The sequence below is a fragment of the Homalodisca vitripennis genome, chromosome 5 (genome assembly GCF_021130785.1).
Source record: "Homalodisca vitripennis isolate AUS2020 chromosome 5, UT_GWSS_2.1, whole genome shotgun sequence".
NCBI lineage: Eukaryota > Metazoa > Arthropoda > Insecta > Hemiptera > Cicadellidae > Homalodisca > Homalodisca vitripennis.
Window position 1 is genome coordinate 178,093,822 of NC_060211.1, and position 27,325 is coordinate 178,121,146.

The following is a 27,325-nucleotide window of genomic DNA, read 5'->3' on the forward strand; positions in this document are numbered from 1 at the left end:
TATATTCCTATTTCTCAGATTAGTCGGGTCACCTTTCCATAACAAATAGCCTATCTCTCTCTTGAGTCATTTTAATTAAATGATTATTCATCCAGGTTTTTATTCTTTAGGTCTAGTGATGTTTAGGTTGACCTCCTTTTTAATTAAAACAATCTTTATAAACTGAATTAAATTTGTTAGTCAATACTTCAAAAGCTATGATTTATGTTCACAATTGTATCTGCTCCGGTCAGCTCATTCCAATTTACTTTGTTTAATTTTGATTTAACTAGGGCTTCATTATACTTGTAAATATGCTTTTCAACTCTCTTCACATATCTCCCGTTCTAATTTCAATGTGATTGGATAATGGTCTGACATTTGTGACAAGATGATTCCAGTTTGAATTAGTTTTGCGTTCCTTCTCATATATATGGTCCAGACATGTTTCTGTTAAACTACCCGCTCTCACTTCTTCTCGAGTGTTACAGAATATGCCTCTCTGTAGTCCTAAGGTTGACAAAAACAGTCTCTATACTGCAGTGTGCCATACTATCATTAATGTCTATGTAGGTATCATCTATTAAGTATTAAAATTGCTGTATGATTTTAATCTGGTTAATACTGTTTCAAGTTCATTAAGTGTATTGATGGGTATATCTGTACTGGAAGTTGGTGGATACAAAACTTATCTGCGGATTGTGTACTTTTAAATTCTAATTCCAGTGTTAAGGATTCATAAGAGTCTGTATGAATATTTATCGGTGTGTATTTTAATTTTTTTGAATTGTAAAAAACCATCAACCCTCCACCCACTTTATTATACCTTATGTTTTAACTAATAGTATACAGAAAAAAAAAAATATATATATATATATATTTCATAAAAGCATGTTTGATTGAAATATTGGTTAATATGATCATATAAGTAAAGTGTTTCCCTTTTTGTCAGTTTTAGTTTATTTTGATGTAAGAGTTATAATGCAAGTGGTATATTGAAATGTATGTTAATTGCTAAATATGGTTAAAGTGATTCTTAAATTATTATTTTAAAATTCTTGTAACTTTTTAAAAATATGTACATTAAACTTTTATGAATAAGGATATTCTAATTCTTATTTATACTTGTATAACCATTTGTGTTATAGGTAGGTTATTATACGGGGCTAAAATGAAAGATTAATCACTCAAAACAATGTAAAACAGGACTAAAAACCATTTTATTTTTTAAGTGCAGGTCCTCAACAATTTTAAACAAAAACTTGGTATGTGGTAAACTAAAAGAGTAAAAATTAACAAAAATGAATAACAGTTGAAGACTAGCAGGATTCATCGATGAATGTTTATATCATTATCCCGTCTTGGGAGCTTGTCAGTTGGCTTGTCGTGTGAGACAGGCATATTATCTTTGGACAGTGCCTTGATGCAAGATGGAAAGAGTTTGTCACAATCTCGAGGTTCCGTTGTTTCAGACCATTTGCCATTGCTCTCCCGGTACTTGTCGAGGTCCTCGAACAAAAAACTTTTATCGAACAAAATCAAAATCAAAATTTTACTTGCCGGAACACCCCACAAAGTCAAAATTTTACTTGCTAAAATTTTTTCTTACACCCACAATACAAACATTCAAACATACAACTTACAAACTTACATTACATCCATTCATTTGACAATGTTCCCACCCGGTGAGGGATTCAGTCAGTCTTTGTAAATGATGGTCTCCCCAGTCATATGCTAAAAACTCGTCTACATTACAAAATGTTTGTGACCTATAAAGTGTTTCAAACGAGTTTTTAACACCTCGGGCGTTGGAGCATTTTTTATTGCATTTGGTAATTTGGTTGACGAAGTGAACACCTGCCTGTGAATGCAAGCATAAACCACCGTTCTGTGTCTACCAGTTCAGTAGTTATCTCTGCCTCTGAGTAGAGACTTCATAAGCATGTGTGTCTCGGCCATTCGTCAAGGTACATTTAGACATACAAAACACAGTTGCTTCCAAGGTGTGGAGACTGGTCAGCGTCAAAAGTTGTAAATTTTGAAGGCTTCGTGCACGACACTCTAAATTTCAATTGATAATGCGGATCGCTTGCTTTTGCAGGCTTGAACACTTACATAAATTGATTGTTTTGCACAAGCTCCCCACAAAACCAACCCGTAAGTGAGATGGGGGGTAAATCAAAGCCATAATACGCCCATCATCAGAACCTGACGGGCAGTATTTGGCTAGAGACTTTAAAACATAAATAACTGAGGCCAATTTGGAGCAAACGTGATCGATGTGATTATTCCAATTCCACCCTCAATCTAGGTATATTTCCCAACATAACAGCTGGCTCGTCATGCCTGTCTATTGATTGCAAAGCAAAAGTTTGAGGCTTGTTGAAATGTTGGACGCAGTTGCTTATCTCAACAAAACTCTGCTTTTCCAGAATCAATTTTGATTTGCTAGTGAAACAAAGAGTCGTTTCATGAGCATACTGCACAAGTTTTCCGTGCAGAAGTGATGAACCTACATCATTGACCTAGATCAGGAAGAGAATTGGACTGAGAATCGAGCCCTGTGGGACACCATAGCTCAGGAAAATTGGTTCAGATCATTTGTTTGATATCTGGATAAATTTGAGTTTCTGTGGCTTAAATATGACCTGAGCCACTGGAGAGGCACGCTCGGATGCCATGAGATTCAAGTTTGTCAAGCATTGTAACATGGTCAACGCAGTCGAATGCTTTCGATAAGTCTAGGAACACACTCAATGTGGTATCCCGACGTTCTAGCCCCTCTACAACATATAGACTAGACGTACAACTGCGTATATGGTCGACTTACCCTTCCTGAAGCCAAACTGTTCTTCAGATAGCTGGTTGTGCTTATTCAAAAATGTAATCATTCTTTACCAAGAAAAATTTTTAGAATATTTTGCTCAAAACTGGCAAAATTGAGACCAGGCCGGTAATTTTGTAGGGAGTAGGGATCATCTTTCTTGAAAAATCGAGCTTACTTCGCGGTTTTTTAGGAGTGAGGGGAAAACTCCTCGTTCAAAAGAGAAATTTACTAATCGGGTTAATTGGTTCAATGCAATATGCTTTGAACATGTTTTTATTAGCTACATCAACGTTAAATTTAAATCATTTGATTTTTTGGGTTGGAGTTGCTGAATTATTTTTTCAAGTTCTTCCTCAACAACAGGTGCCAGTGCCAGTGAGGCTACAGGACACTGTCTCCGCTTCTTTGTGGCGGTGATGGGCAAGGGCCTTGCTCACAAGCAACAGATCCGAAGAATCTGTTAAGCCTATTCGCAACCTCAAACGCGTCCTCCACAAATCTGTCACCAATTCTTTAATTTTATTTTGATTGTTGCATGATTTGTTTTTATTCTTGATGATGTTCCAAGCATTTTTTATAAATATTTTTTTCAAAATATAACTGATTTAGAAACATCATATGCCTTGGCCGCCTGGATCACTTTTCTGTAAATTTGTTTGTAATTTCGAAAACAACCGCGTGGATTCTTCATTGTAAGACGTTTTCTGAATATCTGAGAAAAACTTCAGTTTTTCTCTAGAAATTAAAATTCATTTAGTGAATCCATTTGTTGTTTACCGTTTTCGGACTAACTTGTATGGTTTCCAGAGGACAGTACATGTTGACATGAAAGTTTAGTGTATCACTAAACATTTTAAAATGCTGTTCTACTGAAAGATTTCACTCTTGGAATTTTCAATTTTCTTTGGAAAGGGCAGTGTTGAGGAAAGCGATGTTTCTTGGCCTTAGGTCTCTTATTTTTTAGTGACAACTCAAGGTCGAATGATCTTTAACAAGTCGACAATCGGTTGGTGGAAGGATGATTAGTGTCCATCGCATTGACATTGAAATCGCCCATTAGGATATAAACCTGTTGATGGCTAGTCAAATCCATCAGTAGGGCTTCAAAAATTTGTAAAGAAAATGTTCCTCATAGTCAGATCTGTAAAATCGGTAAATTTTGATCTGTTGTAATTGAATTTTATCCCATCTGATTCAAAGTCTTTTATGATAGTTTTGATGAGTAAAAAAAGGGAGAAAAAGTATAATTTTTGACAAAAATTGCGACTCCTTTTCCTTTGGAAAGTTTTCTGCAATATGAATTACCCAATTTGAAATTTGGAATTTGGTATAAGCCGATGTTCTTGTTATTAAAAAACCGTTCTCAGTTACAACAAGTACATCTGTTTTTGTTTCTTCACATATCAATTGAATTTCGTCAAGCTTGTTATTAGCAGATTGGGCATTTTGGTGAAGTATTCGGATTTGAACCTTGATGAGAAATTTTGAATTCGTTTGTATTTGTTGGGTTAGCGTCAGTCAATTTTGCATAATCAGTTTTATTAGAATTCACAGGAGATGAAGTGGCAGGTGAAACAGCTGGTGACGGCCTCGGCCCAGGTCTTATTGCCAGGACGTGTCATCGCGCATGCTGGAGGTGATACCATCGCGCGTCTCGAAGGAGCTGGTCCTGGCGTCTCAGGCAGAGGAAACTGGTCTTGAAGGAGTGGACACAACAAATCATCGGCTCCACAGGCTGCACTGCCACTGGAGAAGGTGCCGCCGAGTTCAGTTGTTGATGGATCTCACAGGAACCAAAGTCGGCTAGTCTCCCCGCAATCAGTCGTGCCAGAAGCCTCTTGCCGCACGTTCTCAGTGCATGCCGTGGGCAGTAAAGTTAGGACGTCGGATGCAGTTTACCTCCAGTACCCTGACTTCCTTATGCCGATTGCAGAGTTCCGTTATGTAGCCATTCACTATCCTGGTCGTCCTGTTCGTTCCATTGTTCGGAACCCCGGTTATGGCGGTATGGAAGGTTAGCTACGAGCACTTTGGAGGATGAGCTAAGCTGTTCAAGGATTCCCTCCATGTATTTGTATATTACCTCCTCATTCCCCGCTGCAACATCATCGGAGCCGCTATGAGGATATAGCAGTGGTTCGCAGATGGTTGGCTGTTCGATGATGAGACGATGTGCAGCAGGCCGGCTCTGGGTTTACAGACACCACTCACTTGGTTCCCTGGACTTGTGAGCGTTCCGACAAGACCGGCGATATGTCGGGTGTGAATATCACCCAATATGGTGACGCCTTGGAATGGAAAATGTATTGGGCTTTGTTTTTCGGCTGTCACATTTTTACCATATGCATGTTTTTTCTTATTTTTCTTTTTCGTTTTTTTATTTTTTTTTTTTTCTTGAGAGGACACAGATTTATTCTCCCTGAGAATAGGCTCCTCATCAGTTAGTGTCTCTGGGGGGTTTGCTATGGGAGATGTATGGATATGCGACAAGGCGGGGCTTGGTTTGGTCAATATGGTGGGGTATTTAGCTGTTCTTCAAGAGCCTTGATTGCCGATATCATAGTTTGGATGCTTCTTCCTTGAGGATGATGCGCCTTTCACAAGGTCGCTTCAACCTCGTTTACTTCTTCCGCCAGCATTTTAATAGTTTCCTTAGCCCAGCGTCTTGGCATCAGCTACACGTGTCACGATCTCAGTTTGGGTGGTTCGGTAATCAACAGCAGGTTCCGATGTCTTTGTTCGAGGTGGAGGACTCGAGTGCAGAGGAAAAACTTTCACTATGTACTGGGATAGCCGCATATCGTTTTTGTATTGCATGGTCGAGAATGGACCATGCAATTATTGTCAACTCAACTGCAACTAACTAAGTTAATGGACAATAACTAACATTGTCTAAATAACAAAAATAACTAAAAGTTTTCAACTAATAGCATTATTGCGTACTTTGTAACTTACTCCTGCATAGAGAAAGTTCCTTTGATACGTTTTTTTGACCTGTACGTAATGAATTGTCACTATCTGTAGTGTATCTTAAAAATATTACACGCATAATTTTAATGTCAATATTTTCCAAGCAAGGAGATTATTGTGTTATGTAATAATAGCCTAGACGTACATCACCATTTGGTAGCCTATCACCTATTAAACTCATGTCAAATTCATTCAGTGTAGTCCCTGCAATTACATTTTAATAATAAGACTAATAAAAATGTTAATAAGTTTTAAGTCTATAAGTACTACCCAATGTAAAAAATCAATAATTATGACATCAATAATATAACGATTTTATACATGTTTATAATTCGTAACACACTTTATTTACATGATACTACAATACACAGCAGCCATTGTACATCGCGTGCCAATGGGCGTAGTGCAGAATGTATTACAGTTTTGGACAAATAAAAATTGAAAATTATTTCATTTCAAAATATGTGAAAACATGCCTCTTATTCATAATTTCAACTACCTCAAAATACGTATGTGAAAGGTTAGATTGGATTTAAGACCCGAGCTGTATTCTGAATTAATCTTATTAGTCTGGCTTCAAACTTAGGTTCCCAACTTAGCGTGTAAATATTATTCTGCAAACTAATATTAAGGGAAGAAATGCCACATTTTAATTGCTGAACGGCTAAGAGTGTCCCAGATAATTCCCGGTTAATTATAAGTATAAATAATATCTATCTAAGACTGATAAATAAATGCTACACTTTTAAGAGCATATTAAATGTGTTTGCACTAATGGATGATTAATTAATTCTTTATAAAAACATAACCCTAATTAAAATAAGCTATGTAAAACATTGATTAATTAAACCAAATTAACAAACCCACCCAAAGGTCGCCATAAGGAGTTGTAGGAAAGGATTTTCCAAGGCCTCGTTGTCGGTTAAGCAGATGAACTTCTTCTTACAATCCTCAGACTGCAGTCCCGTACTTCCAGGCTCAAGTCCAAGATGTCCCATCTGCATCATATCATCATACATGTGACACAGAACGGCATTGTTGCAACATAAGAATACGAACAGTCATTACGAGCAGTGCATGCTTTTTGCTTATGATGACCGCTCTAGAATTTTTGACATAGGCTTGAACTTTGACGTTCAACTAGATACGTTCATTACCACACCATTGACTAGATTTAAATTTATGTTTGCATATGATCAAGGTATTTGACAACAGCTCTTATATTCTTGTACTCTCAGTGAGTAGCTACCATTCCGACTGACCACTCTAGGCATGAAGAAAACTGCAAGGTGGAAGAAGAAACCGTGAAGTACAAAGGTTACACAAACTAGAGTCTTGAACTCTCAGTGGAGTAGCTACCATTCCGACTGACCACTCTAGGTATGAAGAAAACTGCAAGGTGGAAGAAGAAACCGTGAAGTACAAAGGTTACACAAACTAGAGTCTTGAACTCTCAGTGGAGGAGCTGACATTGCTGACTGACCACTCTAGGTATGAAGAAAACTTCAAGGTGGAAGAAGAAACCTTGAGGTACAAACGTTACACAAACTAGAGTCTTCAAACTCTCAGTGGAGAGCTAACATTCCGACTGACCACTCTAGGTATGAAGAAAACTTCAAGGTGGAAAGAAAAAACCTTGAGGTACAAAGGTACACATACTAGACAACTCTTCAGTGGGGAGCTGACATGCTGAGACACTCTAGGCATGAAGAAAACTTCTCAGTGGCGAGCTTGAACAGTGCTGACATGCTGACTGACCAACTCTTGGCATGAAGAAAACTGCAAGGAAATATCCAATGAGGTTCCAAAAAACTATTTCAGTAAAGGGCCAAAAAACCCAAAATAATTAGGGTAATAAATAGCAATTAAAAAACTTCTAACAATAACAACCACGATAAACTTTCCAAGAGTAAACAATAATAACAAAAAATAATTATAAAATCCAACATTAAGAATGAAAATATAGGAGTTGAAGCATCTTGCAGCTTACGAAAAGTAAGTATAGAGTCTTATGGCACGAGAAAAAATCCAATATATCATTTAGAGAGGAAACCACAAAATTGACAAAAAAAAATCGTCAATAGGTAAATGAAATATATATTGCTATACTTCTTAGTATGCAGATTCTAACAAGATACAGTTTTTTGGATTAGAATGTTTGATTTATGGGGAGGGGGGAAATCGCTCAGGTTGCAACGGATTATCATAAAGTTTTTAACCAATAAAGGCGTTAAAACTGTTGGAACTTTTAATTCGTTTGCGGACACCAGTTTGGGGAGAGTACATTGTCATAGAATCTTATGTTTACGTGAGAAAAAGACTTTAAGGGTTGTTGAGAACGGGTTTGAAATTAAAGTCATGATCAACGTCCAATGACAAGTGTTACATAATATGGCAATATTCGAGCAGTTCAAGAGCTTACTAAACGTGACCGCCGGTTAACCATGGAATCAATTTCATCAGAAGTGCGTGTTAGCTATGGAAAACGTTTAATCCATAATCACTTAATCAACTTGGTTTGAGAACATTTAGTGCTTGATGGGTTCCGAGGTTGTTAACTGTAAACCAAAAACACCGGTCAGGTTCGGAGATCACTGGAAGGCCTCTATATAAATTAGTGCTTGATTGGGTCCGAGTTTGTTGACTGTAAACCAAAATCAGGTCAGGTCGGAAATCACTGGAAGGCCTCTATATAAATTAGTGCTTCATGGGTTCCGAGGTTGTTGACTGTAAACAAAAAACAGGTCAGGTCGGCGGAGATCACTGGAAGGCTTCTATATAAATTAGTGCTTGATGGGTTCCGAGGTTGTTGACTGTACATCAAAAACAGGTCAGGTCGGAGATACCTGGAAGGCTTCTATATCGGCCCTTGAACACCCTCCTTTTAGCACCCAATTGCTCCCCTGTGACTATATTTTTGTTCAGGCCTATGAAGAAATCTCTAGGAGGAAAAACTATTTGAGAGCAATGAAGAAGTCGTATAATAAGTGTGTAAGGTTATCAAACAAAATTTTTTTTTATTACCAGTTATATTTGATTAACTTCTCGTATGTTGTAAAAAAAGGCAGAATAAAGAACACAGTATCAGAATGTTTGTGTCGCTTTTTTTTATATAAGCAGAAGAAACTCACTTAATATTACCAAGCCCCATTTGATCTCTGGGAATCTACCATTAGTGGTGTTTTGATCTTTAGATAATTTAAACATATTTCAATAGATGGTAAAAATGGTCCCACCTAACAAGTTTCCCGGACTTCAAAGCCACAGTGGCTAAAGACGTGGAATCGTATATAATTAGGAAACATGCCAAAAAAGATTGGAGTTTGGCTGAAGTCTGATTTGCAGCACTACTTAGGTTTAACCGTCGAAACATGGCTAAGTGACTGATACGAAATTAAATCAGTTTTCGACTCTGATTATATTTTCAAACAACGTTTCGGTGTGCTACCTCCAACCGATCCAAAGCCTGAGACCATCCCTGTTGCGAGTCTCTGGAATCTTGTGTTTGGAGTAAATCATCCAAGTTTTAAATGTTTTATTTGGGATGTAACTTTGTAGCCAAGGGTTATTTTGGCTTGAGAAATTCTAACTGACTCATGCAATGAACCGTTCAGCGATTGAAGGGTTCGGATAATAGGGCGACGTCTTAATATGTTTGATTCAAAATTTCCAGACACATTTTTGAAGTACACCGTCAAGTGTTTTTAATGGTCTTTTTACTCAACGCGTTTTATATCCATTTAAATTTATTAAAATATGTTTACACTCCAAGATATTTGAATGCACGGGAATTCATTAGGTTATTCAAGCAAATCAAGAAGATATGAACCAATACAAAATTCTATATTATTTTCACGAAGATCCCTTTAAAACTTTACTTGGTTTAATTCCAAGTTACGTTTTCCTTTTTAATTTACAAAGTAAGCTTCATGGGACACATTAATATTAAAAGCACATATGGCACACACATATATCTTAACTGTTATTAAAAATAAACTAATTGATTTGTTGTATTTACTTTGTGATGTGTCTGAGGAAGATATTCTTGCTAACGAAAGGGCTCACAAAATACGGGCTCGTACAACGTTAAAATATTGGTTCCTGTGAGTTTTAATGTAATGGTTAAATTAAGAATAGCCGCTGCAAGTTCTATGTTCAACATGTTTCTATAAGTTATCATTAAATATACAACTTAAATTTTTTTATAAATCATTATTGTACATTAGAAACTCGAGTGACAATTGACACGGTTTTCACACACAAGCTTTTGACCATGTAGGAGCCTTACAATGCGGCACTTTTGAATGTGGCGTGAAATTCTGCACTTTATTTGTATACATATGTAATAAGATAAAAGTAATAAATAACAGTTTGAAATTATGTGTTTAATGGGTTCCTGTTCCACATCCTAAAAATTAGAGAAAACTGGGGCAACTCTAAAACTTCATAAGTAATCCACCAAATAATCCGTAGAATGCTTCACTTCTGGCGGTTCACATCCTTTCCCTTCTTCCGAGGGGCTGAAGTGATTGAGATAATGCTCATTATCTTTTCTCACGGGATCTCAGCAGAATGTGGGATCCCTACCTCGCACCTTACTCATTTGAAGATCCTGTCACTCCGGGAGCTGCGTGGTGGTTTCTTTCAAGACCAATTGCAATAAAGGGTTCAGTATATTTTTGTCCATAAAACTAAACTCGTCCTTACCCTCTAGCAGATCTTCTGTGGTTGTAGTAGTTGTAGCCTCCTGAGCCTGTCCCGCTCCCGCTGTACGTGTCGTAGCTGTAGCTCCCGACGTTCGAGTGAGCTGTAGGCAGTAGCGCCGCGGCCCCGCACCCGAGATCTCCGCCTACAGAGCAACCACCACCTAGCAGCCGCGAGAACACTGCCGCCACAGCAAACACGATCAGAGACACGAAGATGGCCTTGATCTTCAGCAATCCCAAAGTACCCACTATGGTGGCGAGCCCTGGTGCTGGAACCATGTAAGTAAACGTAAGTGGGAATCATACATGGACTTACAGACAATTTTAGTGAATTTAATAAAAACCGTTCTTCAGTAAATTACAAAGAGAGAATTATAGATCTAACTAACCCAAAATATAAACAAAATGATCTCAATCATGAAATTAAACGCACGCTAGACTTCCAGTCTTTGTGTTCATCCGTTCGGAGCTTTCTTTGAAGAGTGTAATCTTATTTTTGTTAAGAGTTATTTATTATTTTACATTTTTGTAGTCCCGCAGTCGCGGAATTACTGATCATATCTTGTTATATTCTGCTGGCTGACTTGACATGACTCTGTATACGATTTAGAGAGCAGCTCATTTTGACCGAAACATGCAAATGCTATCTAATAAATTCTAAGGTTACACATTGGCAAAACTCCTACGATACTCGCTACGGAGGTATTTTGTTATATTCTGCTGGCTGACTTGACATGACTCTGTATACAATTTAGAGAGCAGCTCATTTTGACCGAAACATGCAAATGCTATCTAATAAATTCTAAGGTCACACATTGGCAAAACTCCTACGATACTCGCTACAGAGGTATTTTGTTATATTCTGCTGGCTGACTTGACATGACTCTGTATACAATTTAGAGAGCAGCTCATTTTGACCGAAACATGCAAATGCTATCTAATAAATTCTAAGGTCACACATTGGCAAAGACTCCTACGATACTCGCTACAGAGGTATTTTGTTATATTCTGCTGGCTGACTTGACATGACTCTGTATACAATTTAGAGAGCAGCTCATTTTGACCGAAACATGCAAATGCTATCTAATAAATTCTAAGGTCACACATTGGCAAAACTCCTACGATACTCGCTACAGAGGTATTTTGTTATATTCTGCTCGCTGACTTGCCATGACTCTGTATACAATTTAGAGAGCAGCTCATTTTGACCGAAACATGCAAATGCTATCTAATAAATTCTAAGGTCACACATTGGCAAGACTCATACGATACTCGCTACGAAGGTATTTTATACGTGTTTTAGTATATCTTAGAAAATCTTAAATGAGCTGTCCACAAAGCGATTACGGTGTACCTGTTTCGCTCATAAGACATTTACACTGCTTGCTAAAAAAGAAAAAAAAGTATGCAAAACATAGACATAATAATTAAGGCAGATCTGAAAACATTTTAATGTCACTCCAGCAGCAATAGGTCAGCAGCGTCTCGTACATGTAATTGTGTAGAACGGTCGATTGTTGCCCATGAACCCAGGTGTAACAAAGCAGCGAAAACTCGAGGAACATCCTGTAGTTGAACTTCAACAACTTAAAAACTTAAGTTCAACTTCGATTGAAGTACATACGTATTAACAACCTAACTGAAGCCAGCCAAACACGGGGTTATCTAGACGCCGCCTCCACGCCGTGGTGTTAAGCACGCTTGAAACTACATATGTACGTCACTCTGGGAAGCTCCATCCGTCCTGACATCTACTCCTTCCCCCTCAGCTCAGCTTTGCTCAAAGTCATATGGAATCTTGTGTGACTTGTAATGTCCAGGAGTATGAATGAATATGTAGCATTGACTAAGCTATCGTGGCTGCCCAGCAAATTCCCTCATCGAGTCCATTTTATCTTTTCACCAAAATTAACACATGGATGTCTAAATACTGAAACAAAATTAAGCCATTTATGGAAATTTTACCAAACGTTCTTAATAAACGCAAGAAATTAAACTTCGTTTACATTTTGTTTTAATATTTAAATTTTACGAAAATCGCATTTCATTTTGTAAAGGAACTTCGACACTTCCTTCAATACGGTGCCTTATATATATTATATTATATACATGGAATTCTGCCCATCTTTTGCACTATTGCAACCCATCTATACGGGATATGCGATTAATTTCAGTCAAGAACACGTTTATTCCTTAATAAATGCTAATTTGAAGACCCATTAATATAACATAAAAACAAAGAGAATGCGTATTTAGATGCATAGACGCGATCAATTCGGTGAAACACCAGTTAAAGTGATGTCGCGCATGAGGGAGTCCAGGGATGTTAATTCAGCCGATTAATTTTACATGGTAATCCCTTCCATCAAGCATAGCAGATATTTTATGCTCCATAATATGTTTCACAAGCTTCATTGTGGACAAAAGTCTGAAACCCTGACTTGAAAACTTCCACCATCATTATTCTGTGTCGTGTCACGAAGAGCAGCCTCTCTCCTGGGTACCAATCTGTCTGATAGGTATCGTGGTTCTTTGTCCCCTGTGGGCTCAAACCCTTAGTGCCATTCTCTAAATTGTATAGCAACACAATAGCATAATATGTGGTCTCCTTTTAATTCCTATGTTTCTAATTTTTATCTTAAAAAGTAATAAAATATTTAAGAAGATACATTATATTTTTCTAGGACGTGATTATTAAACCTATAAACTTTTCAACTAAAAATAAGAGCGAACGTCTAAAACAACAAATTAAATTTTAGCGCCTCAATTAACACCCACTGCACATAACAACCCCGCCCTTGCATCACGGAATGTGTTAGTATTTCCATAGCCTTTGCCGTGTCTAGGGTCCGAACAAAATAAGGCAAACACAATAAAAAACCGGTGAAACTGAGAAGATCATGTCTATGTGCTGCATTAGCATCCCACTCCCCCAATCGTATCTTCATAGCCCAGAGAAGTGCTTATTTATGGGTAGCTAAGAAATCTTTCCTTCTTAGGCATATATTTAACCATAATGGTTGCTAATTTTTACTTATTAAAACCATAAACGTTTGGAGGAGCTTTCTCTAAATCTCTTTTCCGAGGAGATCTCTCCTACATATTTCCCGAATACATAGAAGAAAATGTGGTCAATATAGATATAGAGCATTGACGACACTCATCTGACATACGAGTGACGATCCTCATCTGACATACGAGTGACGACCCTCATCTGAAATACGAGCAACGACCCTCATATGTCATACGAGTGACGATCCTCATCTGACATACGATTACGACCCTCATCTGACATACGAGTGACGATCCTCATCTGACATACGAGTGACGATCCTCATCTGACATACGAGTGACGACCCTCATCTAAAATACGAGCAACGACCCTGATACGTCATAGGAGTGACGACCCTCATCTGACATACGAGTGACGACCCTCATCTGACATACGAGTGACGATCCTCATCTGACATACGAGTGACAACCCTCATCTAAAATACGAGCAACGACCCTGATATGTCATAGGAGTGACGACCCTCATCTGACATACGATTGACGACCCTCATCTGACATACGAGTGACGACCCTCATGTGACATACGATTGACAACCCTTATCTGACATACGATTGAAGACCCGCAGAAGTCATACGAGTGACGATCCTCATCTGATATACGAGATACGATCCTCATCTGACATACGAGTGACAGCCCTCATCTGAAATACGAGCAATGACCCTCATATGTCATACGAGTGACGATCCTCATCTGACATACGAGTGACGACTCTCATCTGACATACGAGTGACGATCCTCATCTGACATACGAGTGACAACCCTCATCTAAAATACGAGCAACGACCCTGATATGTCATAGGAGTGACGACCCTCATCTGACATACGATTGACGACCCTCATCTGACATACGAGTGACGACCCTCATGTGACATACGATTGACGACCCTCATGTGACATACGATTGACGACCCTCATCTGACATACGAGTGACGATCCTCATCTGACATACAAGTGACGACCCTCATCTGAAATACGAGCAACGACCCTCATATGTCATACGAGTGACGACCCTCATCTGACATACGATTGACGACCCTCATCTGACATACGAGTGACGATCCTCATCTGACATACAAGTGACGACCCTCATCTGAAATACGAGCAACGACCCTCATAGTCATACGAGTGACGATCCTCAACTGACATACGAGTGACGACCCTCATCTGACATACGAGTGACGATCCTCATCTGACATACGAGTGACAACCCTCATCTAAAATACGAGCAACGACCCTGATATGTCATAGGAGTGACGACCCTCATCTGACATACGATTGACGACCCTCATCTGACATACGAGTGACGACCCTCATGTGACATACGATTGACAACCCTTATCTGACATACGATTGAAGACCCGCAGAAGTCATACGAGTGACGACCCTCATCTGATATACGAGATACGATCCTCATCTGACATACGAGTGACAACCCTCATCTGAAATACGAGCAACGACCCTCATATGTCATACGAGTGACGATCCTCATCTGACATACGAGTGACGACCCTCATCTGACATACGAGTGACAACCCTCATCTAAAATACCAGCAACGACCCTGATATGTCATAGGAGTGACGACCCTCATCTGACATACGGTTGACGACCCTCATCTGAAATACGAGCAACGACCCTCATATGTCATACGAGTGACGATCCTCATCTGACATACGAGTGACGATCCTCATCTGACATACGAGTGACGACCCTCATCTAAAATACAAGCAACGACCCTGATATGTCATACGAGTGACGACCCTCACCTGACATACGAGTGACAGCCCTCATCTGAAATACGAGCAATGACCCTCATATGTCATACGAGTGACGATCCTCATCTGACATACGAGTGACAACCCTCATCTAAAATACTAGCAACGACCCTGATATGTCATAGGAGTGACGACCCTCATCTGACATACGGTTGACGACCCTCATCTGACATACGAGTGACGACCCTCATGTGACATACGATTGACGACCCTCATGTGACATACGATTGACGACCCTCATCTGACATACGAGTGACGATCCTCATCTGACATACGAGTGACGACCCTCATCTGAAATACGAGCAACGACCCTCATATGTCATACGAGTGACGACCCTCATCTGACATACGATTGACGACCCTCATCTGACATACGAGTGACGATCCTCATCTGACATACAAGTGACGACCCTCATCTGAAATACAAGCAACGACCCTCATAGTCATACGAGTGACGATCCTCAACTGACATACGAGTGACGACCCTCATCTGACATACGAGTGACGATCCTCATCTGACATACGAGTGACAACCCTCATCTAAAATACGAGCAACGACCCTGATATGTCATAGGAGTGACGACCCTCATCTGACATACGATTGACGACCCTCATCTGACATACGAGTGACGACCCTCATGTGACATACGATTGACAACCCTTATCTGACATACGATTGAAGACCCGCATATGTCATACGAGTGACGACCCTCATCTGATATACGAGATACGATCCTCATCTGACATACGAGTGACAACCCTCATCTGAAATACGAGCAACGACCCTCATATGTCATACGAGTGACGATCCTCATCTGACATACGAGTGACGACCCTCATCTGACATACGAGTGACAACCCTCATCTAAAATACCAGCAACGACCCTGATATGTCATAGGAGTGACGACCCTCATCTGACATACGGTTGACGACCCTCATCTGAAATACGAGCAACGACCCTCATATGTCATACGAGTGACGATCCTCATCTGACATACGAGTGACGATCCTCATCTGACATACGAGTGACGACCCTCATCTAAAATACAAGCAACGACCCTGATATGTCATACGAGTGACGACCCTCACCTGACATACGACCCAATTCTGACATACGACTGACGATCCTCATCTGACACACGAGCGACGACCCTCATATGTCATACGAGTGACGACCCTCATATGTAATACGAGTGACGACCCCCATATGTCATACGAGTGACGATCCTCATCTGACATACGATTGACGACCCTCATTTGACATACGAGTGACGATCCTCGTCTGACATACAAGTGACGACCCTTTTCTGACATACGAGTGACGACCCTCATCTAAAATACAAGCAACGACCCTGATATGTCATACGAGTGACGATCCTCACCTGACATACGACCCAATTCTGACATACGACTGACGATCCTCATCTGACACACGAGCGACGACCCTCATATGTCATACGAGTGACGACCCTCATATGTCATACGAGTGACGACCCTCATATGTCATACGAGTGACGATCCTCATCTGACATACGATTGACGACCCTCATTTGACATACGAGTGACGATCCTCGTCTGACATACAAGTGACGACCCTTTTCTGACATACGAGTGATGATCCGTATTCGCTTAGAGAGCAATTATACCATCTGTTGCCAAAAAAAAGATCATCCCACATATAGTAATGTTATCTCCATACGAACAGTTTACTGTAAGTCTCTCTATCGTAAACCGGACTTGGCCTTTAAAACAAACACTGGGCTTATCTGTGCTCTATTTCGTTATTAATTAGTCATCAGAGAGATATTTCTAATTGAATTTAATATATTGTAATACTTTTTAATTGTTGAAATGCGGATTTAACTGATTTTATTTTATAATTGGCTCTCATGTATTGTGTGAGATGTAAACACAAAATGTATACCAATGATGTAAAATATTGTGCAAACAGTAATGTACATTTCTGAAAATTGTACTGGAGCCTAATACTAAAATGAGTCACTTTTTAAGGACTTGATTTTAAATTTTCTGAATAAATAGAAAGGGTCGGTAATAACAGTGATTTAATCTTTTTATAATCTAACACGAAAGAGGTTAAAAACATTAGAATGAAATAACAAAACAAATAAGAATTCACTTCAGATTTTACCAGATTATATATTAATAACTCAAATTGCTACAACATTGTAAGATTATATGATTTTATTAAATAAAAGAAAAAAAAAGAACTTGAGCCATACATTTTTTTTAAGAATGTAAAGATTAGGTTAATTGAACTAATATTACAGATTAAAGCGATCATGTGCAAATTCTACTGAAATATGTAGCTGAAATTGTAAAATATAAAAAACTTAATATGATGATGTCGATTATGTACTGAACTGAACATAGTATAAACACCAAACTTTGGAAGCTTTTTTCTGCTTACGTATGTTTTAAAAGTAAACTTATAAAATAGTACATTAGTTTCAAAATGGAAGCCTTCCTAAAATTTAGAACTGTAATAACTCAAAAACTAGAGACTTTATGATAAGTTTATATGAATAGTGAAATACTGGATATTTTTATATGAGCATTTTTTACAAATTTTTTTCGCAATGATACGTGATTTTTTCGTTATAGCACGTAGAATGGTTCCACGTTCACCATGCAGTACAAGTCTATGTGACATACTCATATTACTACCTTTATATGTCACGACCTGTGCGAAGTCGCTTAAACAGATTTTACTGTACGGTACTCCAAATTTTGTAACTTGCTCATGTGCATATGTGTTCATATAAAAAGTTTATAAAAATATAGGTATGAAAAATTTGTTTATGTAACAATACGTAAATTAACTCACATCGCATTTTACGTTTAAACACTGAAACATTAAAATAGTATTATTTTGTTATGGTAGTGTTTAAGAGACACTTTTAATGCAGTAAAAATATTGTAGCTTTTAAAAGTGCGAATATAGATAAAAAAATTGTGTATTTTGTTCTTATGTTATACAGTACTTATCTATTATCTATTTGTTATTCCTCAACCCAAACACAAAAATGACAGGTAGCTGAATATAAGACGTGCTTGTAAACAGAGTCAAAATCAAATTAATCACATGAAAAACACTAACAGAGCTATTATAGTTGTTTAACTACTAATTAATTATCAGCTGATTGTTGCATTTTACAGCTAAAATCACTAGCTCATTATTATCATTTTTAACATTTTCTCTGAAATTTTCTTGGATGAAAATTTCACTTTACATTTTACATTACACACATTTTACACACATTTCATTACACATACTTTTGGTTGTAAATTAATTTTTAATTTTGCTTTATTTCTTTACGTATTGATAACAAATATCATTTAAAACACATAGTACTAGGTTATTTGCAAAATTCTTCATATTTTTCTTACTTTAAATTAGATGATGTAATATACGTACTAAGTAAAATCAACTAATTTAATCATATATTAATTTTATCTTAAGCTTATTTTTACATTTAAAAATTACTAACTCATTGTTGCTATCAATATTTAGTACAGTAGTCCCCAGACAACGCACTAATGTCGTAAATTCATTTTCTGTATTATAAACTGAAGATATGATTTCCCCATTATCATGACCTACAAGAATCTTCGGTAGGAATCTCCACCACTTGACGAGTTTCGCCACAAAAAACTGTCGCCAAAGCTTCTGTCTCGACCTAGATGGCTGACCACTCACTCGTGTTTTACCGACCATTATCTACTGCTATCTCTGCCGCTGTCCTCTCGCTCGTTTATTTTACGAGTGTCTCGATTGGCTGGTGTTGAGAGCGAGCTCGACCCTCTCTAGTAGGGTGGAGTGAAAAAAATCAATTTTTTCGGACACGGGTACCTTTCAATGATTGTGTATGAGGCCCAATAGCAAATCTGTTAAATATTTAATTTTTATCATATCATCTTCAGTCTGCGCATTTGGTATAAGGTTTTAAATTTTTTCGATTTTTAAATATTATTTTATTTTGTATAAAAATAAAAAATTGCAGTTGGGTAGTTGCCAATTAATTCCAAAGAGGGTAAAATATCCACGTAATTGTTTCAAAGGTTTATGGATAGGGTGTTAGTCTGCGCATTAGGCATTAACAATCCCCGAAATATCAGATTTTTGCGTTTTTCGTTTAACAATTACTTTTCTTATTTCTTTTGTAATCAATTGTATACTGTGAATATCTTCGCAACCTCATATTAAAAACCTCATTCATGAAGCTCAATAAAAGTTTTAAGAAGCATGTGTCAACATTTCTGACGGCCGCTGTGCGGAACGAGTGAGGTGGTAGCCCTTCAAGATGTAGTTTCCGTTTCAGGAGAGTTGGATGTTCTTCTAGAAGAACCAGTTCCCGGCCCTTCCTCATCTACAACTGTAAATAACCAAACAAGGCTGAAAATACCATCGTTTTCTCGTGTATGTGATAGGTATGGCGTACCTGATCGAGCAGCAGCAGCACTGGCATCTGCTCTTTTACACGACGTTCAGTCTACTAATTCTTTGGACAATGTTACAAAAGAGGTCGTTATTGATAGGAGTAAAGTGAGACGCGAGAGAATCAAAGCACGTCATGATGTTGTCAAGAAAGAGCTAAGTATTGATTCCTTTAACTTACAAGCCCTGTATTTTGACGGAAGAATCGATGAGACTCTTCATATACACCAAACAGAAGATGGCAAAATGCACAAAACAACTTTTAAAGAGGATCACATTTCTCTTATAGAGGAGCCTCGATCGCGGTTCATTGGATTTACAGTGCCTTCATCAGGGAAAGCCATAGACATTGCGAACTCTATCTTCGAGTACTTTCCTGACAACAATCTAAAAATGTCCGAAATAGTTTGCATTGGTTGTAATGGATGCAATACAAACACAGGAAAATACAACGGTGTAATTCGAATCCTTGAAGAAAAACTTGGTAGACCACTGCAGTGGGTTATTTGCCAATTGCATTCAAATGAACTTCCGTTACGGCATTTAATGGAAAAGCTAGATGGTCCAACTAGTGGACCGAAAGGATTTGTTGGACCTGTTGGGCAAAGCCTACCGACTTGCCATTCTTTGAAATCAGTTCAGTTTGAACCCATCGAGTTTGTAGCTGATATAGTCGATCGTGGAGATGAAATCAATTTAAGTACCGACCAACAATATCTTTACAATATATGCCAGGCAGTTTCTAGTGGGGAAATATCCCAAGAACTAGCAAACAAAAGTCCAGGAAAGCTTTCCCACGCGAGATGGTTAACTACAGCAAACAGGATCCTAAGGTTGTATGTTGCTACGACTAATCCTAGTCAAACTTTAATTGAGCTCGCAACTTTCATCGTAAAAGTGTATGCTCCTAGCTGGTTCCGGATCAAGTGCAATCCAAAAGTATTCAACGGAGCTAAAAACTTGTGGCATACCGTAGATAATTGCTCTTATCTCTCTGAAGAAAATAAAACGATTGTATTCAAATGCATTCAAGACAATGGGTACTTTGCTCACCCTGAAAACATGCTCTTATCCATGTTGACTGATGACAGAGAGCATATAAAGAAACTAGCTTTAAGACGTATAATCAACGCTCGATCTAGACAACTAGCCAATAAGCAAATAAGGAGATTTGAGATTCCAAAAATAATTTTTTGAGCATCTGAATATATCGACATGATTGTTTGGAGTGATCTAGAAGTTACAGAACCACCTCTTACACGCCATCTAACGAATCAGGATTTACAAAGGTTACTGGAAACCGAGAATGTAAATATGATTTCCGAATGCACTCTTTTTGAGCTTCCATCACATACTCAAGCGGTTGAAAGAGCCGTAAAAGAGGTCACTGCCGCTTATAAATTGGTCTATGATAACAAGAAAAGAGAAAGCCTAATAAAGACAAGAATGCTTGATAGGAATATCAGGCCAATCTTTAACACAAAGAAACAATTTAACTGTTAAAGACTGATGTTGTGAATGTAAAGACGTGTCCTCATGGTTGGGTGGAAGGGAGGGCACGGGTGGGACTCGAAGTGCAACCACCTCCTCGTGGTGAGTACTGGGTAGTTCCATATGAGCTAGCGAAGAGTTGCACAATATAAAGATGATTACGAAAGAAACGAGAAAATAATTTTATGGCATTGAAAGCAATTAATAATTGTTAGAGTAAACATCGAAAAATGAACGTTTTCGGGAATTTCCACAAATTTAATGCCTAATGCGCAGACTGACAACCTTTCAAAAAATGTATGAAAAAAATTACGTGAGTATTTTAGACCAATTTCAACCATTTGACAACCACCCACCTGCGATTTTTTCGTATCTTATCCTAAATAAAAAATATTTCAAAATCTAAAAATTTTCAAACATTTTAAAATTTTATACAAAATGCGCAATCTGAAGATGGCATGATAAAAATTAAATATTTTACAGAATTGTTATTGGGCCTCATACACAGTCATTGAAAGGTACCCGTTTCCGAAAAAAACATTATTGATTTTTTTCACTCCACCCTACTCTCTAGCCAGAGTGTAATTTGCTTAATCTAAAACTAAAATTATTCGTTACGCTCGTAAATTTTACGAGTATCTCGATTGGCTGGTGATACAAAAATTCAGTATCAGAATCTAAAATACTTTGTGCACGATTTATATATACGAGTATGTTAGAGACATAGTTTTCAGATATATATATATATATATATATATATAATATATATTATATATATATATAATATATATATATATACATCTGAAAACTGTCTCTAACACTTTTTGTTGAGAAAATTCATGGAAATATTAGCTACAGCAAAAGCTCCTATTAGTTTTTATATATAAAGATGAAAAATAGAAGAAGTACAGAAACAGGTAAGTAAGAAGGCTTTTAATACTGCTCATAGATTAATAATACTTCACAACTTAAAACATATTGGAAAACAAGGCCATTTTTCAATAGGGTCAAAATGTAATTTTTACAGTTAATACCACATACATACTGTACAAGCGTTTCTTACAAAAATAGGAACGGTGATTTTGCTTAGCCCTTAGATTCTCTGAATTTGCATTAACATTCTATAAAGACAAGCTTAGTCTTACCCATCGAAGATTTACTTTTGTCTCTGTAAGGGACAGATTCTGTATATGGAATCCACCGCTGTTTGCTTGAGGGTGAAAGTTGGATGGCACTCTAGGTGTGGCAGTGGAGGAGTGGTTAAGTCGCGGGGCCTTCAAGAAGTCACAGGAAAGGTTTTAATGGAAACTGAGTTGAGTAGTATATCAAATTAAAGGCACATAACACAACATAATAACACAAACGCGTCTTAAAATATTGACCATAGGTAAAATAAAGGCTTATTGAAATTTCAAAACATTTTTAGTATCAGCTTTTGTATTGTATGTGAAGAGTTAAAAGAGCAATTTTTCAACACCAAACTAAAGTTTCTTGTTAATAAAATACAATTTATGTTTATGCATTTATTCTTAAGACACCTGAAGTCATGATTTCATAAGATTTTATTAATGCCACACACCTGGTCTCAGAAAGGTAATGCACATCACAACTATAACTGATTGTAACAGAGTAAATTAAAAATTTTGACTTCTTAAAGTTTTTACGTTGCATTTACATTTTAAACCGCAAAAATAATAATGTTTGTGGGCTTTTTAACTGAATTCACGACTCCATCGGCTTGTTAAATACAAATCAGAATTTAAGACCTAAATACATTAAGGGGCAAACAAATTTTACTGTCCAGAAAGTTTATACACAAAAAATATCTTCTATATCCGTCTATGTACTCGTCACGGCTTAATAATGTGTTACTTATTTACTACGAAGCTATTGAAAATGTGAAATAACGAACATATTTATTTTCCCTAACTTTATACATGGTAGGTTATGCCACATTATGTGTTCCAGAATAATCGGTCTAGTACTTTTTACGTGACTGAGTAATATTGACACAAGCACAAAGAGAGAGAGAGAGGCCATGCTATATACAGTAGTATAGATAGCATTTTGGGATCATATAATGTAACAAGATCAGTAATTTTTGTTAGTAGTTTGTGAAAGTTTCATAAACAATAGTGTTAGAGGTATTGTGCTCACTTCCAACGTGATTATTCTTTTGGTTAAAGTATTGAAAAAATTTCAGCTAGTCATGAAACTCCTGTCAAATCCCCTCCGGTATAATTTGCATGCACCTGAATACATTCATTAAGGAGCAAGACCAGTCCCCTCCATATAGATGAGACGCAGAAACTCCCAACTATGACTCCGAACGGAGTTTTTTCTGTAGATCCCTCTCCTCTTGTTTATCATGATAAAAATGAAGTTCTCGCTTGCAGTTTCATATGAAAACATCAATACTTTAATATGATTGATTCTGGATTGAATGATACACTTATTATAATAAATATTCGTAGATCATATGAATATTTACAAAAATATTCCACACCTTTAGAACCGGGTGTAAAAGGAACGACCATGAATTTTGCCTCATAAGAACAATGCTAAAGTTCAAAATATTAAACAATTTCTAAAGAATTCAAAATGAGATACAAAATTGTTTTATGTATTATGTGAAAACGAATTTGAGAATTAAATGATGAAATAAGACTTGAAAATTTGCATTGAATTTCAATGAAGTCTGCTACACGACACGTGGTGTGGCGTGTTCCTACTTGGAACACGTCTTGAGATTAATACATTAATGTATACGATTGCAAAGCAGTGTTAGTTTCTTTCACGTATATTATCTAAAATTCAAGAATATATTGAAAATGGCATTCTAAACAAAATTCTAAAAAAATTCATTTTAAATAAGTTAATAACTCAAGTTAACAACATGTATTTTACTATTCTATACAATATAAGAAAAGCGTTGGAAGAAAATACTAATATTCGCAATTCCCTGAAAATTAATACAAATTCAGTTGAAATCCAAAATTCTACATTGTTAAGGTAAAGGACATAACGAAATCAATCGAATATTACTGATAAAATCAAATATTTTAAACAAAAGCGAAACATTTGGTACAAATGATATTAAATCGTACTATATTTTAATTCACTCATAAATATCAGTCTTTGGTTTTATAATTCAGTAAATCTCTTGAGTTGAATATGTACCGTTAGTTAGTTAGATTTTATATAATGTAACATTTCACAACATAGTGAGCCAGTACAATTTAAGATTATTTTTTTACCCAATGTTCCGGAACTAAATTATCGGCGAGTAACTACCTAATTGGCACGCGTATGAATATTTTATTCTAACCCTTTGTAGCAGCCCAACTACGTGACCGATTTGACCTTGTCCGCGAGCTCACGTATTATTTGAGTAGATGGCTACCACTTTCATAACTTGGACTCCTCTTCTAGTAATTACCGACTAGAAATAACCCTTCCTAGACTACAGCTTCAATGTCTCGTGCCAAGACGCCGACACCCGGGTTGTGAGTCTACACATTGCGAAGGGAAGTAAGATCTTAATGTTTTATAAAGTAAAACATCGTAGGCATAATTCCATAGAACATTGGATATTTTAGGCACGCCTATCAGATATACATTTTTAGTTCTTGTACTCTAATTGGCAGCAACGTGGCAAGGCATACATTTAATTTACCAACTAAAAGTGGTGCTTGTAAGTTTCATGAATTAAATTGAACTTATAAGTAAACTTCGCAATTCGAGTATTTATTACTACGACCTCAAAGTCACCACCCCCATGTGTTATCGTCATTCGGTACAAATATAAACTATAATTTTCACTGGATACTGGAATATGAAGTAATTTTCCCTAAGTGCAAACGTAACTACATTAAACAGGATAAAACACTAAATCTGGTCCACTCCTTATTTTATCTACTCTTCCTTAACCCTTCGAAATAGTATTAGGCTGTCCATTCAGAAGATTCCAGATAAAGAAAAATACTAAGAATCTTTCTTCAGTTCAAACGTAATTACTGTAAACAATACATTCCCGTCTATCCTAAATCTCAATATACCTTCAGAAGAGTATTAAATAGCACATTCATAAGATTCCTGACAAAGGTAAAGAAATGTAGAATATCTATTTAGTGCAACACTCTCTCAAACTAACAAAATGATCTTATCTCTCTAATTTGTAATTTTTGGGTTAAACTATTTAAAACCGATTTTCATTGTGAGATGTGTAAGGTTTTTTCTTCTTCGATTTTCATTAGGCCTGTGTATTGTGGTTTGAAATGACTGAATTACTAACAAGTTCCCTTTCAAAATTTTTTTTGTGATTTTAACCAAAAATAAATGTATATATATATATATATATATATATATATATATATATATATATATATATATATATATATATATAGCTGATGCTTAACGTTAAAGAGGTTGTAATTAAAAAAATTAATCAATTGATAAAACTGTTATAGGATAAATAATACAGCCGTTGGAAAACAGTCGATTTGTTGACAACCTTTCTTTATAGAATCGTTAAAATATTACTATTAATATTTTTGTCTGGTTTAATTTACTACAATATTAAAAAAAATATATAACATTATGTAAAAAGTAATTTTAAGTTTTGTTTGAAATAAGTTATTTGATTAAATACTCTTTTAATGTACAAATGCATTAAAGCAAGTCTGAAGTGTAATTCGGGTCTACACTAACATGTTCATGCACGTCTTCAGATTATAATACAACAATTAGAATAGAAAAGTTCCAATAGAGTTCAACAGGAAAGAAGAATATACTTATTACCGAAGCCAGTTTTCTTCTCCCGAGGTCCTCGCTGTAGTGAGGAGCCTGCGGCTAGGCCTGCTATCACCGACAGTACAACCATAGATCTCCACATCGCGTCCGGCACTGATAGCGCTGACTGTGCAGTACACTTATAGGCCCCCCTCCTTCTCACCGCACCGCTTCTCATGATAATATCGATGTTCGGTACAGGATTTTCACTTGTGTTCCAGTACACGATTCACCGTTATCAGGTCTCAAAATAGAAAACTATGCAAAATGAGTGTGTTGTTCTACAAAACATCGATGTAAGCATGTACGATACACTGTATGGACATTCTTGACTCTCTTATTAGTTGGTAAATTTTTTTAAGGATTTGAATTTTTTAGAAGACTAATTAGAGCCCTTCTTATATCTCTCACCACACCTTTTTGTCATTTAATCGAATTTCATCAGTAAGGTCTTTAGAAATTCGTTCAACGATAGGTCAAAGTTTTACAGGCACTGTAAAATAACGTTTATTCTATTTTAAATCTATGTTCTTCTTAAAGTCCAGAGAATTTTCAAAATTGTGCCAAAATACGAAAATAAATCTGTCCAACAAGCTAATCCCAATTATAACATTTAAGTGAAATTTCACAAATGTTTCAATGAGAATACAAATATACTTTCTTTCATCCATGAATGGACCCCTTTCGGATTCGTGGAATTACACGAATTCTCTCGTACCACTGTTTCTCTTGGCATTACATTATTCGTCGAATTTGCATGAGGGTGAATAGCCGCGAAAGGAATTCTCAGCGTAGGGCGAGTTATGAAAATTGCGGTCTAGAGGAGTAAATGAAATGTCTCAAGGAATGCGATATCATCATCGTCCATCGTAATAAGACGGGAGTGGTGTGGAGGGGGCAAGGGTTCTGTTTAATAATGTGGGAGGGGTTTACGTCTACCTGAGAAGGGCTGTGGTCAAGAATGCCATTAACGTTGGCAAAAACCACCCCAAATAAGTAGCCTGTAGCCTGTAGGTGCTACCACAAGTTTGCGAACTTGAGCTGAGTGCTTCAAAGAAGTTTTAAATTAACTATTTATATAATTGTACTGAAAACCCATTAACTCGTCCAGCTTTACTAAACTGTGATCTATCGTGCTAATTTTATCACATTTATAATTATTATGTTACTAGTTAAAGAAAGATGAAACATCATTAACTAAATTTAAAGATATGTTTTGGCAAGTTGCTGTCTTTCAAATACAAGTGTCATACTACAT

At 36.9% G+C, this 27,325-nt stretch overlaps 1 protein-coding gene across 1 annotated transcript; it reads right to left on the bottom strand.

Moving 5' to 3' along the window:
- Positions 1-1,183: 1,183 nt before the first annotated feature.
- LOC124363965 lies at positions 1,184-26,170 on the bottom strand. Its single transcript, XM_046819234.1, has 5 exons — positions 26,077-26,170; positions 10,484-10,751; positions 6,644-6,774; positions 4,470-4,475; positions 1,184-1,486 (listed from the first exon to the last, which is right to left on the bottom strand). Exons 1-3 carry the CDS (start codon positions 26,168-26,170, stop codon positions 6,699-6,701), a joined length of 438 nt encoding a protein of 145 aa, XP_046675190.1. The 3' UTR covers positions 1,184-1,486; positions 4,470-4,475; positions 6,644-6,698.
- Positions 26,171-27,325: the final 1,155 nt, after the last annotated feature.

Excerpts from the sequence above, each read along its gene's own strand:
- LOC124363965 (XM_046819234.1), bottom strand. The coding sequence starts at position 26,170 with ATGTGGAGATCTATGGTTGTACTGTCGGTGATAGCAGGCCTAGCCGCA. Across the intron at positions 10,752-26,076 it reads GGAGAAGAAAACTGGCTTCG|CACCAGGGCTCGCCACCATA; the intron begins GTAATAAGTATA and ends ACATGGTTCCAG. Across the intron at positions 6,775-10,483 it reads CACAGAAGATCTGCTAGAGG|ATGGGACATCTTGGACTTGA; the intron begins GTAAGGACGAGT and ends GATATGATGCAG.